Source organism: Oncorhynchus mykiss, chromosome 18 (assembly GCF_013265735.2).
Source record: "Oncorhynchus mykiss isolate Arlee chromosome 18, USDA_OmykA_1.1, whole genome shotgun sequence".
Taxonomy (NCBI): domain Eukaryota; kingdom Metazoa; phylum Chordata; class Actinopteri; order Salmoniformes; family Salmonidae; genus Oncorhynchus; species Oncorhynchus mykiss.
Window position 1 is genome coordinate 57,913,180 of NC_048582.1, and position 15,442 is coordinate 57,928,621.

The following is a 15,442-nucleotide window of genomic DNA, read 5'->3' on the forward strand; positions in this document are numbered from 1 at the left end:
ATTTAAACGTGTTAACCCTCGCAAGGCTGCAGGCCCAGACGGCATCCCCAGCCGCGCCCTCAGAGCATGCGCAGACCAGCTGGCCGGTGTGTTTACGGACATATTCAATCAATCCCTATACCAGTCTGCTGTTCCCACATGCTTCAAGAGGGCCACCATTGTTCCTGTTCCCAAGAAAGCTAAGGTAACTGAGCTAAACGACTACCGCCCCGTAGCACTCACTTCCGTCATCATGAAGTGCTTTGAGAGACTAGTCAAGGACCATATCACCTCCACCCTACCTGACACCCTAGACCCACTCCAATTTGCTTACCGCCCAAATAGGTCCACAGACGATGCAATCTCAACCACACTGCACACCGCCCTAACCCATCTGGACAAGAGGAATACCTATGTGAGAATGCTGTTCATTGACTACAGCTCGGCATTCAACACCATAGTACCCTCCAAGCTCGTCATCAAGCTCGAGACCCTGGGTCTCGACCCCGCCCTGTGCAACTGGGTACTGGACTTCCTGACGGGCCGCCCCCAGGTGGTGAGGGTAGGCAACAACATCTCCTCCCCGCTGATCCTCAACACTGGGGCCCCACAAGGGTGCGTTCTGAGCCCTCTCCTGTACTCCCTGTTCACCCACGACTGCGTGGCCACGCACGCCTCCAACTCAATCATCAAGTTTGCGGACGACACAACAGTGGTAGGCTTGATTACCAACAACGACGAGACGGCCTACAGGGAGGAGGTGAGGGCCCTCGGAGTGTGGTGTCAGGAAAATAACCTCACACTCAACGTCAACAAAACTAAGGAGATGATTGTGGACTTCAGGAAACAGCAGAGGGAACACCCCCCTATCCACATCGATGGAACAGTAGTGGAGAGGGTAGCAAGTTTTAAGTTCCTCGGCATACACATCACAGACAAACTGAATTGGTCCACCCACACAGACAGCATTGTGAAGAAGGCGCAGCAGCGCCTCTTCAACCTCAGGAGGCTGAAGAAATTTGGCTTGTCACCAAAAGCACTCACAAACTTCTACAGATGCACAATCGAGAGCATCCTGGCGGGCTGTATCACCGCCTGGTACGGCAACTGCTCCGCCCTCAACCGTAAGGCTCTCCAGAGGGTGGTGAGGTCTGCACAACGCATCACCGGGGGCAAACTACCTGCCCTCCAGGACACCTACACCACCCGATGTCACAGGAAGGCCATAAAGATCATCAAGGACATCAACCACCCGAGCCACTGCCTGTTCACCCCGCTATCATCCAGAAGGCGAGGTCAGTACAGGTGCATCAAAGCTGGGACCGAGAGACTGAAAAACAGCTTCTATCTCAAGGCCATCAGACTGTTAAACAGCCACCACTAACATTGAGTGGCTGCTGCCAACACACTGACACTGACTCAACTCCAGCCACTTTAATAATGGGAATTGATGGGAAATGATGTAAATATATCACTAGCCACTTTAAACAATGCTACCTTATATAATGTTACTTACCCTACATTATTCATCTCATATGCATACGTATATACTGTACTCTATATCATCGACTGTATCCTTATGTAATACATGTATCACTAGCCACTTTAAACTATGCCACTTTGTTTACATACTCATCTCATTTGTACATACTGTACTCGATACCATCTACTGTATCTTGCCTATGCTGCTCTGTACCATCACTCATTCATATATCCTTATGTACATATTCTTTATCCCCTTACACTGTGTACAAGACAGTAGTTTTGGAATTGTTAGTTAGATTACTTGTTGGTTATTACTGCATTGTCGGAACTAGAAGCACAAGCATTTCGCTACACTCGCATTAACATCTGCTAACCATGTGTATGTGACAAATAAAATTTGATTTGATTTGAGGTGAGGGGTACTGAGCTGCGGAAGGTGCGCTCCAACTCACGTGTCTACCAACGCTACTACCTGCTGGAGTCAAGTCTGCAGGCCCTGCGATGGGAGCCCTCCAAGAAGGAGTCAGATAAGGCCCGCATCGCCGTCTCCTCCATCAGAGAGGTAGGTACACACCCAGGAGGAGAACAAAGTGGAGACAGGGATGCTATTAATCATAATAGAGTTAACTCCTGATAAATGCAATGGCTGGGGAATTCCATGAGTGAGTTTATGCACTGAACCAGAACTATTTTAATTGGATAATCTGCAAGACATTAAAATGGAGTTTGCACTCATCAGGAGTTGACTATTCTTCAGCACTGTCTTGGAGCCAAATAGAACAATCAGTCAGTGAAGGAACTCGGTGAAACAATAGGAACAGTTGACTCCTTGTATACTGTTCCTATTGTTTCACCGAGTTCCTTCACTGACTTTTGATTGGATCCTTCTTTGTGTCATTCCAGGTCCGCACCGGCCGCAACACAGAGACATTTAGGACCAACAGCATCTATGACCAGATCTCTGAGGACTGTGCCTTCTCTATCATCTACGGAGAGACCTATGAAGCTCTGGACCTGGTAGCTAACTCTGCAGAGGTGGCCAACGTTTGGGTAACTGGCCTGAGGTAGGATACATGTCGTCAATGTCTTGCTGGGTTGCCAGATCTTGATGTAGTATACATGTCGACAAAGTATTTCCGGGTTGCCAGATCTGGTTGTGCTGTAGTTTAGCCAACTCTCCATGGCCTAGTGATGTCATACTGTAACAATCTGAAGATCCACTGGCAGCGAAATGGAAGTCCCAGTGAGACAATGAAGTGAATGAAAACAATTGGAAGAGTTGGCTCATCTCCCATTTTATTCCCTACCCTAGTATCTTTAAATTATGACGACATCTCCTTGTAATCCTTCTCTGTCTCATCCTAGGTATCTGATTCTGTATGGGAAGCATGCCATGGATATGATAGCCAGCAGTGAGGACAGCCTTCGTCTCGTCTGGCTAGCAGAGATGTTCTCCTCTAAGGTTGTTTCAAATGGACTCGGTGGAAGAGAGGAGGAGGGGATCAGTTTGCGGTCGGCGGTAGGACTGATCAAGAGTGTTAACCCTGGAGTGAGGAGTGGGAAAGTAGAACGCAGGTTTAAGGAGCTCCATCGAATCAAAGAGAGGACGAGGGGGGCTCGGACAACTGGAGTTGGAACTGATGTTGGGGCTGTGGCTCTACCTGAAGCAATGGTTGGGACTTCAGTTGTAGCTGGAGCTGGAACTGGTTCTGGGGATGGAATTGAGGTGGTCGGTAAAGGAGATGGGGCTGGGACTAGAACTGAGGTGGTCGGTAAAGGAGATGGGGCTGGGACTAGAACTGAGGTGGTCGGTAAAGGAGATGGGGCTGGGACTAGAACTGAGGTGGTCGGTAAAGGAGATGGGGCTGGGACTAGAACTGAGGTGGTCGGTAAAGGAGATGGGGCTGGGACTAGAACTGAGGTGGTCGGTAAAGGAGATGGGGCTGGGACTAGAACTGAGGTGGTGGGTAAAGGAGATGGGGCTGGGACTAGAACTGAGGTGGTGGGTAAAGGAAACTCAGACAACAGAAGAGGAGAAATAGAGGACAGGGTCACCAAGGAGGAGTTCATTGAGGTATTTCACGAACTTTGCACCCGACCGGAGATCTACTTCCTGCTTGTGCAGTTCTCTAGCAACAAGGAGTTCCTTGATACCAAGGATCTGATGAAGTTCCTGGAGGCTGAGCAGGGCGTGGCTCAGGTAAGGATTGGGAAGAGGAAAATGATACCAGAAGAACTGTTCTTGTGTTTTCTCTCTCCCTGTTTCTCCTCTCTTTTCCTTCTCTTTTGTCCTTCTTAGCTCTGTCTAGATGATAAGAAATAAAGTGTCCCTGCAATTAGGGCTGTGGCGGTCGATCTTGTCAGCCGGTGATTGTCATGCAATAACTGCCGATCTCACGGTAATTGACCAACAATTAACATAAACACATTTAGCATCTCCTGGCTTCAACGCACATCCTACAAGCAAGACACTGATGCAGACCTTTGGAACATCTACATTTTAAAAAGTCTAATAAATCCATGTAATATAGCCTACACCTTCACAATAAATCCATGATTTATTTTAGACAGGTCTAAAGAAAGTGAAGTGAAATGAAGCCTATTTCAGAATAACAGAATAGCATATTCTGAGGCTATGCCATATGGCTGTGGGCTACACTAGTTCATTTAGCAGACAAGATTTGCTTAGAATTCTGTGGCATTATTTTATAGTATAGAATAATACAATTGAACATACAGTAGCTGAATAAAATAGAAAGGATATTTTCTGTGGGAGTTCTCACTATTCTGTGTTCAGCAGTTAACAACGACACATGTCCTCCCATATGCTTAATTTAGAGTTATTTGTGCGCACTGTGCCTATTCAATATTTCTCATTGTTGGGTCTGTATGTTTTTGGACCATCATTTCGTCCTCCAGTTTAGATGGACGTCATACTATATTTGTGTCTTCCCTTCTCTCCAGCCTATTTTATGGACAACGGCGTTTTTATTGATTGCTTGTCAGTGTCAGCAGAGTTGACTAGCCTTAAATTTGACATATTATAAAAGATTCTGCTAATGTCTCCAGTCATATAAAGTGCAGTATAGTTGCTTGAAATATGTTTATAAAAGGCCACATTTTTCCTATGCAAATGAAGAAGAAACGTATCTGTTATAGCCTGGGCCTACTAGCAGCACGAGAAAGCTAGGATCCTCTTTTAAATAGTGGCCAGTCAAAACTGTTTTCACACATGATTGTGTAATGACTGAGTTTATAAGAACACATCTTTCACTAGGCTCTGTAGGCTACGTGCTCTCTAAGCGTGTTCCATGGTGCTAGGCCTAGGCTACATTTGGAGTTATTTGGCCACTTTAGTTGTGATACAAACCGTATCAAAACATATAGACCTATGGGCTAGGTTACGTGATGTGTGTGGCTACGATTTGAAAAAGTCTGGGGAAAAAAAGAATGCGCTGCTTCTTGCCTTATGCTGGGCATCATTCAGTGATAATACATAATTCACAAATTATAATATTGTCAGCCATCAGACTATTCTTAATTTAATCTTGTCTTTACATATATTACATAATATATGTGTGAAATTAGTTTTGATTTAGAAAAAATACGTATCATTTTTGCACTTAAATAGATAATGGAGGACGCTTTTCCCGTAGTTCATTTTCATGCCAGCTAGGTAGGCTATACTCATGTTGTAAAGCGAAGCAATGTGCTTAATATTAGTAAAGTTGAGAAATAAATATAGTAGTCCTAGATTATAGAAATCTGATGGGATCCTCCTCTTTTTAATAGAGGCCATCAAAACTCTACAATTGCATAGCCCGTAGAAATGTTGCGCAATTAGTAATTAGAGGAACAATAGAGCTCTGAATACCAGGCCATTAGAGACGGGCAATTAGCAAGTTTGGTATGCTTCTAATAACCATCAGCAGCATCAGAGCACAGTTTTGGAGATGCCTAGTTACCGTGACTAAACGGTCATGTAGAATTTGACTGCAGTCATGACTCGTGACCACCGGTATGGCGGTAAAATGGTCACCATAACAGCCATAACTCCAATGGACAGTTGTTGTGTCAGGTTTTACCGAATAGAACTACAGTACTAGTCAAAAGTTTGGACACACCTACTCATTCAAGGGTTTTTCTTTATTTGTACTATTTTCTACATTGTAGAATAATAGTGAGGACATCAAAACTATGAAATAACACATATGGAATCATGTAAGAACCAAAAAAGTGTTAAACAAATCAAAGTATATTTAAGATTCTTCAAAGTAGCCACCATTTCCCTTGATGACAACTTTGCAGACTCTTGGAATTCTCTCAAGCAGCTTCACCTGGAATGCTTTTCCAACAGCCTTGAAGGAGTTCCCACATATGCTGAGCACTTGTTGACTGCTTTTCCTTCACTCTGCGGTCCAACTCATCCCAAACTATCTCAATTGGGTTGAAGTTGGGGGACTGTGGAGACCAGGTCATCTGATGCAGCACTCCATCACTCTCCTTCTTGGTCAAATAGCCCTTACACAGCCTGGTGGTGTGTTGGGTCATTGTCCTGTTGAAAAACAAATGATAGTCCCACTAAGCGCAAACCAGATGGGATGGCGAATCGCTGCAGAATGCTGTGGTAGCCATGCTGGTTAAGTGTGCCTTGAATTATAAATGAATGTCACCAGCAAAGCACCATCACACCTCCTCCCCCATGCTTCACGGTGGGAACCACACATGCAGAGATCATCTGTTCACCTACTCTGCGTCTCACAAAGACACGGTGGTTGGAACCAAAAATCTCAAATTTGGATTGCAAGTTCTTGAAATGTTCTGTATTGATTGACCTTCATGTCTTAAAGTAATGATGGACTGCCATTTCTCTTTGCTTATTTGTGCTGTTCTTGCCATAATATGGACTTTGTCTTTTACCAAATAGAGCTATCTTCTGTATACGGCACAGATTCCCCCCTCCCCTAGAGGTGGAAATCACCCCTACCATGTCACAACACAACTGATTGGCTCAAATGCATTAAGGAAAGAAATTCCACAAATTATCAAGGCACAACTGTTAATTGAAATGCATTCCAGGTGACTACCTAATGAATCTGGTTGAGAGAATGCCAAGAGTGTGGAAAGCTGTCATCAAGTCAAAGGGTGGCTACTTTGAAGAATCTCAAATATAAAATACATTTTGATTTGTTTAACAAATTTTTGGTTACTCCATGATTCCATGTGTTATTTCATAGTTTTGATGTCTTCACTATTATTCTAAAATGTAGAAAATAGTAAAAAATAACGAAATAACCTGTAATTAGTAGGTGTGTCCAAACTTTTGACTGGTACTGTATGTCACTTCAAGAGAATCTCTCTGTTCTGCTCTCACCTCCCTGTCTAGGTGACTGAAGACACCAGTCTGGAGCTCATCCAATCCCACGAGCCGTCGGAGGAGGGCCGTCGCCAGGGCTGCCTCTCATTGGACGGTTTCACCAGCTATCTTACGTCCATGGAGTGCCACTTGTTTGACCCGGAGCACAGCAAGATGTGCCAGGACATGAGCCAGCCCTTATCCCACTACTACATCAACTCCTCCCACAACACCTACCTCATCGAGGACCAGTTCAGGGGGCCCTCTGACATCACCGGCTACATCCGGGCTTTAAAGATGGGCTGCAGGTGTGTGGAGGTGGACGTGTGGGACGGCCCTGACGACGAACCCGTGGTTTATACTGGTTACACCCTCACCTCGCCTGTCCTGTTCCGCTGTGTCCTGGACGTGATTGGGTGCTTTTCATTCGCAGCGTCAGAGTGTCCTCTAATCCTGTGCTTGGAGAACCACTGCTCCCCCTGCCAGCAGAGAGTCATGCTCCAGCACCTGAGGAGGATACTAGGGGAGAGGTTGTACACAGGGCCCATCGGGGAAGGGGAGGGGTACCTGCCCTCTCCCCATGCCCTGAGGGGCAAGATCCTTCTGAAGGGGCAGAAGTTGAAGGAGGGGTGTGGTGACACGGAGGGGGATGTGACTGATGAAGACGAGGGGGCGGAGATGTGCCAGAGGATGAAGGCTGGTAACAGTGAAGGAGGAGGAGGGGAGGGGGGACAGAAAGGTGGCGGGGGGGGTGTTACTAGTAGCGTGAAAACCCTGACCCCTGCTCCTCCCTCTAAACGGTTCCATCTTCTGAAGGAGCTCTCGGACTTGGTGACTCTGTGCAAGTCGGTACGCTTCACGGACTTCCAGAAGTCTTTCTCAACCCAGAAACCCTGGGAGTTCTGCTCGTTCAACGAGACCCTAGCGGTGCGCTGCGCCAGCGAGCGCCCGGGAGACTTTGTCAACTACAACAAGCGCTTCCTGTCGCGGGTCTACCCCAGCGCCATGCGCATCGACTCCAGCAACATGAACCCACAGGACCTGTGGAAGTGCGGTTGCCAAATTGTGGCTATGAACTACCAGACGCCCGGGTTGATGATGGACCTAAACATCGCCTGGTTCCGCCAGAACGGGAATTGTGGGTACGTGCTGCGACCCACCATCATGCGACAGGAGGTTTCATATTTCAGCGCCAATACAAGAGAATCTGTGCCGGGTGTGTCCCCTCAGCTGCTCCATGTTAAGGTGAGTGGCTAGCAGATTACCACCATGTGGTCTGTCTATTTCTATCAGTTTAATAGAGGCTCCTACACACTGCCTGGCTGGTTGACTCCTTCATGGTTGAATGGTATTGTTTGTAATTTAGTACACTTCTCTTGCACCTGAATTAAAATAAGATGTGGGAACATTTCAATCAAACAAACAAACTAACACACAAATTGACACTCAAACAATCAACAAACCAATCCATCCATGCAGGTGATCAGTGGTCAGAACTTGCCCCGCCCGTGTGGTTCTGGAGCTAAAGGAGATGTGGTGGACCCGTACGTCTACGTGGAGATCCATGGTATCCCTGCCGACTGTGCCGAGCGCCGCACCCGCACGGTGGTGGAGAACGGAGACAACCCCATCTTCGACGAAAGCTTTGAGTTCCAGATCAACCTGCCTGAGCTGGCTATGGTGCGCTTCGTGGTGCTTGATGATGAATTCATAGGGGACGAGTTCATAGGTTAGTACTGGAACGAGGGCAAAGGTCAGCAGGTCAGTAGTGGCGGGAGGGCGAAGGTCATCTCTGCACGGACTGCTAGTCCGGTGTCCAGTCTGCTTTGGGTTGAACTAGTGATACTACAACAACTTTTCAGCCATATGAAGGTCATCGCTAGTTCACTGAGGAAGTATCACTAGCTAAGATAAAAAAACACTTGGTAGCAGTTAAAGAGTGAGTGAACATTCACTATCTTCTCATGGTCATTTCATTGTCTAACACCACTGTACATCAATTTTAATCTCCCCTGTTTTACCACAGGTCAGTATACCATTCCCCTGGAGTGCTTACAGCCAGGCTACCGGCACGTACCATTACAGTCTCTGATGGGGGAGGACCTCCCCTACGCCCGGCTGTTTGTCCATGTGGCTCTCACCAACCGGAGAGGAGGGGGCAAGTCCCACAAGCGAGGGCTGTCTGTGCGAAAGGCGAGGCGAGGGAGGGAGTACGCTGCACTCAGGGACCTGGGGGTCAAAGCCTTGGATGATGTTTTCAAAATGGCGGCCCCGTCATTGAAGGAAGCCACAGACATGCGGGAGAACATGCAGGTGAGGAGGAGAGGAGGATAGTCATTTGTCATATAGACAGTCACCATTTTCAGATTGAAGGACAGAAATACCTGTATACCTGTATTTACAACAGATGATGTCCAGCTCAGAATAGCCAAGTCAACTTCAGGTATATATCCCAACCCCTTGAGGGTCCAATCTCAGTGATCACTAAATTATGACTCAGCTAAAGATGGCTGACATGGTCATTCCTCCAGAGACATCAACAGCTGCAGACTGAATGGAGGAAAACAACACAGAACCAGTGAGATAATATTTACTGTGTCTAAACTGGCAATTTAGCCTGATCTATGAAGCTCTGCTTTAGACTGACAGGTTATGGAAAGGTTATGGTAAGGTTATGGAAAGGTTATGGTACCTGTAACTGTTACCATTAGTCTGGCTGTCTAAGTGATATGGAGTTGCTCTAATCTGTTTAGTCTGGAGATGACTGGGATTCATGCCAGACTATGATGTCGTAGACTAATGCACTAATGCAAACAGATAGTGAAGACACACACACACACAATTGCATGTACGCACATAGCTACGTATGGACATAAGTGGGTACGCATGCATGCACACGCACACGCACACACACACACACACACACACACTCACACACACCTAAACAGAAGTAAACTCTGAAGGCAAGCATTATGACATCATGAAGAGATTAGAACAGCCTCTCTGTCAATGTCAGTTGTTAAATCAAACTTTTTGATTTAGATTTTAGAGGTTGAATGACCATAATAATAATTCATTTAATTAGTGTGGTAGTGACACATTCGATTTGTGGTTGTCTCTTTAATTATGTACTCATAAAGCTTCTAAAATTCAATCAGATGTTCTCTCAGTGATGGTATCCCAGGAAACCATGTGACAGTTTGTTCCATGAATAAACCCTCAGCAACTCTAATCACTCAGTAGGGGATTACAGTATGTAATCCCACTGCATCACCAATACAGGGAAAGTGTGTGTGTGTGTGTGTGTGTGTGTGTGTGTGTTTATATATGGTGCCTTCAGAAATGATTCAGACCCCTTCACTTTTTACACATTTTGTTACATTACAGCCTTATTCTAAAATTGATTAAATATTATTATTTTATCAGCAATCTACACACGATACACCATTATGACAATGCAAAAACAGAAAGTTTAGCCAATGTATGAAAAATAAAAAACAGAAATACCTTATTAACATAAGTATTCAGACCCTTTGCTATGAGACTCGAAATTGAGCTCAGGTGCATCCTGTTTCCATTGATCATCCTTGAGATGTTTCTACAACTTGATTGGAGTCCACCTGTGGTAAATTCAATTAATTGGACATAATTTGGAAATGCACACACCTGTCTATATAAGGTCCCACAGTTGACAGCACATGTCAGAGCAAAAACCAAACCATGAGGTCGAAGGAATTGTTCGTAGAGGTCCGAGAAAGGATTGTGTCAGGGCACAGATCTGGGGAAGGGTACCAAAAAATGTTTGCAGCATTGAAGGTCCCCAAGAACACTGTGGCCTCCATCATTCTTAAATGGAAGAAGTTTGGAACCACCAAGACTCTTCCTAGAGCTGGCCACCCAGCCAAACTGAGATGGGCCTTGGTCAGGGAGGTGACCAAGAACCTTATGGTCAATCTGATAGAGCTCTAGACTTCTTCTGAGGAGATGGGAGAACCTTCCAGAAGGACAACCATCTCTGCAGCACTCCACCAATCAGGCCTTTATGGTAGAGTGCCCAGACAGAAGCCACTCCTCAGTGCAAGGCATATGACAGCCCACTTGGAGTTTGCCAAAAGGCACCTAAAGGCTCTCCGACCATGAGAAACAAGATTTTCTGGTCTGATGAAACCAAGATTGAAGTCTTTACCCTGAATGCCAAGGTCACGTCTGGAGAAAACCTGGCACCTTCCCTACAGTGAAGCATGGTGGAGGCAGCATCATGCTGTGGGAATGTTTTTCAGAGGCAGGGACTGGGAGACTAGTCAGGATTGAGACAAAGATGAACGGAGCAAAGTACAGAGAGATCCTTGATGAAAACCTGCTCCAGAGCGCTCAGGACCTCAGACTGGGGCAAAGGTTCACTTTCCAACAGGACAACGACCCTAAGCACACACCCAAGGCAACGCAGGAGTAGCTTCGGGACAAGTCTCAATGTATTTTAGTGGCCCAGCCAGAGCCCGGACTTGAATCCAATTGAACATCTCTGGAAAGACCTGAATATAGCTGTGCAGCAACGCTCCCCATCCAACCTGACAGAGCTTGAGAGGATCTGCAGAGAAGAATGGGAGAAACTCTCCAAATACAGGTGTGCGAAGCTTGTAGCATCATACCCAATAAGACTCGAGGCTGAAATCGTTGCCAAAGGTGCTTCAACAAAGTACTGAGTAAAGGGTATGAATACTTATTTAAGTGTGATATTTCAAATTTTTTTTTTTTATAAATTGGCAAATTTAAATTATTAACAGTTTTTTCATTATGGGATATTGTGTGTAGATTGATGCGGGGGGGAAACTATTTTAATCCATTTTAGAATAAGGATGTAACGTAACAAAGTGTGGAAAATGTCAAAAGGTCTTAATACTTTTCGTAGGCACTGTACATATGCGTGTTGCCTTAACCCCCCCCCCCCCTCGCCTCGCTTTCTCTCTCTGTCCCTGTAGAACTCGGTGGCAGTGTTCAGGGATCTGTGTGGGGTGTCAGCGGTGGCTAACCTCATGCAGTGTGTGTTGGCCCTGGGGGCCCGAGTTTCGGGTGCTGACGGGGCCCCCCTGCTGCTGTTTGAGTTGAAGGAGCAGTACCCCTCCATGGAGTCTCAGGGGCCCCTGCCGGACGTCCTACGCAGGGTGGTGTCCACTTACGAAATGGTGAGAAATAATTAATTAATCAATCAATCCTTCACATTCAATTTTTTTGTAGGGCTTTGGGTTGTGAATACAAATTAAATGAAGTTGATTGTTTCTTTCTGATTATTTGATGTTTTTAACTACTCTTTCTCTATGGCCCTCTCCTCTATCTCCCTTCCCCCTCTCTCTCTCGCTCTGCCTTCTCTTGCTCTCCCTTCCCCCGCTCTCTCGCTCTCCCTCACTCTCTCTTTCTTTCTCCATCGCTCTCTCTCTTCCCCTCTCTTTCCCTTCCCCCCCTCCCTCGCTCTCCCTTCCCTCGCTCCCCCTTCCCCCACTTTCTCGCTCGCTCTCCCTTCCCCACTCTCCCTTCCCCCTCCCTCTCTCGCTCTCACTCTCCCTTCCCCCTCCATCTCCCTGCCTCCCTCTCTGCCTCTCTCTTTGCCAGCACCCCCCTTCTCTCTCTTTCTCCCATACCTCAAAGTAGTGTAATTGATGCTTGGATGCTTGGCCCGTCAGATAGCTTTTTTAAAAATTGAACCGTCCACTGGGCAGATAGCTGTGCTTTTAATTGAACAATCCACTGGTCAGATTATGTCTGGGGTCATCTGTCTACAGATATAGGATCTTCATTTGAGCCAGTTTAATACAGCAGGAAAACAATCCTGCAGCAAAAGGAAATGTGAAGTGGATAAAATGGACATTTTTGTAGCCATTTTTCTTAAAGGGAAAATCATGTCAGAAATGTCAAAAGGGAAAATTACACACTTCAGAAGCATTTAAAACCTCAAATACACTACAAGTTTTACATTTCCTGTATAGCGGGAATGTTCTCCTGCAACAGGGTGATCAAATTAAGATCCGACACCTGTAGGTCATTATGTAAGTAGTTTTGTTATGTAAGATGTCTGATATCTGATGACAATATGTCTCTGTTCTGTTCCCTCTGGTTTATAGAGGTATCTTTATAGCTTTCACCTTTAGCCGTGTCCCAGAGTAAAGCCAGAGAGATTTTAAATTGATTAATGATTGACTAAAAAGTGCTTACTTTCACAAACTCCCCCGAACGAGTTGAAGTAGCCTGTCGTGTGTGTGTGTGTGTGTAATTTCCCATGACACACAATCACTTACACACAGTTTTAGGCTTAAGGGTTAAGTTTGGATCAGGGTTCAAATTAGTGTTAGGTTAGAATAAGCGTTAGGGTTAAGGTTAGGTTTGGGGTTAAGGTCAGAGTTAGGGTAAGGTGGTTACTGGTCTAGCGTTAAGGGTTAGGGAAAGAGGAATTTGAATGGGAATAATTATTTTGGTCCCACTTAGATAGTAAACCCAACGTGTGTGTGTGTGTGCGTGCGTGCTTTGAGAATGCATCCTCATCCCTGATGGATCAGAGTGAGAAACGCTCACCCTGGCCCTGAATATTATTAGCATAAATGTGAATCTCATTCCGCTAAGTGGCTCTCACACATTGACTTGGATGCCTGCCTGGGGGAGAAATAAATGGGTGGAAGCAGTGTGTGTCTGTGTGGTGGACAGACCCTTAGGAGCAGCAGTGTGTGTCTGTGTGGTGGACAGACCCTTAGGAGCAGCAGTGTGTGTCTGTGTGGTGGACAGACCGTTAGGAGCAGCAGTGTGTGTCTGTGTGGTGGACAGACCCTTAAGAGCAGCAGTGTGTGTCTGTGTGGTGGACAGACCCTTAGGAGCAGCAGTGTGTGTCTGTGTGGTGGACAGACCCTTAAGAGCAGCAGTGTGTGTCTGTGTGGTGGACAGACCCTTAGGAGCAGCAGTGTGTGTCTGTGTGGTGGACAGACCCTTAGGAGCAGCAGTGTTTATCTTCATTTGTCGAACACCAGACTCACAAAGTGGGGTCATGTCCCAGAAGGCATTGCACTAAGTGTTTAGTTAATCAAGCTTTTGGTCTTAATCTCTCTGGGGTTATTCATGAAATGTAACGATTAACTGATACATATGTTTTGTGTGTCTCTAAGTAAGGAACTGATCTTGTGTACTCTGTCTACAGATGATCCAGGCGAGCAGAGCGGTGATCGAGCTGTCAGACGGAGTCTACGACAGGATCCTACAGATACAGACAACAGGTGAGAGAGAAGGAAAGAGAGGGGAGAGAGAATATAATGTACATAGAGAGAAAGAAGGAATGTTGTGTTGGCTAGTTAGGTGGTTAGAGAGCAGGCAGGATGTTCTTCTTCAGTCAACAGCCCAGTAGCTGTGAGAAAGCCTTGCCTACAGGCCCTGCCAACAGACTCTCCCGCTGAGACATCGTCAACAACACCCTGAAGCCTGTAGTCTCCTGAGACTTCCATGGTTATGTCCCAAATGGTACCGTCCCAAATGGCACCCTATTCCCTATATAGTGCACTACTTTTGACCAGAACCCTATGGGCCATTTGGGACTCACATCATCTCGCTACCTCACCAATCACTGGAGCTATTTTCATCCTGGCTCTGAGGCAGATCTGTCAATATGTTACTATTAGATGAGTTTGTTTATTGACTGAGCTCTTGATTTGTGTGGGCGATCTGTAGTTTGTGTTGGCATAAGCTCTGGGTACAGGTCGAGATGGCCTTAGGCACAAATCTAGAATCACTGTATCCTCCCCAAATCCTATCCTTTTCCAATAGAGGTGGATATGCAAAACATACCTTAGATCAGTCTCTAGGGGTAACTAGGCGGAGCAAGGTTTGTTTACCCCGCAGCGACTCTGGTTGCTGGGCATCATGGGTAGGCTGACAGAACTTGGCAAGACAGTCATCGCCATGGTGATAAACAGTGAGCATTCCGTGGTTGCCAGGAGAAGGTGATTGATTCGCAGATGAAAAGGTAGTCTGTGGAGAGGATGTTGGTTTGAGATGCGTGGGAAGTCTGGATAGAAAGGCTCAATAACTATATATAGTTATTTGGCCGGGATTCAATGCAAGACGCGTTAAAACGCAGTGCACTATAACATACTTTTTAAAGGTAAATTACGCTTGAACCAACATATGCAGGATTTACCGTGAATGTGATCTCCGCAAATGTTGGGGAAAATAACTTTAAAAGGCTCATTGTTGGCTGTATAGGCCTAATGAGCAGACCTCATAGAGCTCTGGTTAAAGATAGTATACTATATAGGAAACAGGCTACCATTTGTAACACAGACTTTTTAATAAACCTTCTTCATAAAGACAGTTATGATAATTGTGCTGCAGGGTTTTTGTGAGGCCCTAGGAGTCTGAGGAGAGGGGATGAGAGGTCAGCATATATATTGTGGTGCAGGGTTTTTGTGAGGCCCCAGGAGTCGGAGGGGAAGAAGAGTTCTGGCCCGTGCTGATCTCTCTCTGTTCTGTCGGTTCCGCTCGGCTACACAGGGAAATAGAACGTTTCTCACATGCACACACAACGGAATGCCCTGGCACTCAAGCCAAGCGTCGCCTAGCAACTGCACTGGCAGGCAGGCAGGCAACGTG

The 15,442-nt window shown here is 46.0% G+C and overlaps 1 protein-coding gene across 3 annotated transcripts in view; it reads left to right on the forward strand.

Moving 5' to 3' along the window:
- The window catches only part of LOC110496592 (inactive phospholipase C-like protein 2), a 41,444-nt gene that overhangs the window by 19,326 nt on the left and 6,676 nt on the right, over positions 1-15,442 (forward strand). For 2 of the 3 annotated variants that reach the window (XM_021572574.2, XM_021572577.2), the window contains exons 3-10: positions 1,877-2,026; positions 2,368-2,528; positions 2,830-3,664; positions 6,851-8,065; positions 8,300-8,549; positions 8,847-9,133; positions 11,800-12,003; positions 13,998-14,073. In XM_021572574.2, the coding sequence (XP_021428249.2) occupies positions 1,877-2,026; positions 2,368-2,528; positions 2,830-3,664; positions 6,851-8,065; positions 8,300-8,549; positions 8,847-9,133; positions 11,800-12,003; positions 13,998-14,073 (3,178 nt within the window). The remainder of the gene's footprint in view (positions 1-1,876; positions 2,027-2,367; positions 2,529-2,829; positions 3,665-6,850; positions 8,066-8,299; positions 8,550-8,846; positions 9,134-11,799; positions 12,004-13,997; positions 14,074-15,442) is intronic. The other variant, XM_021572575.2, reaches the window with a different exon arrangement.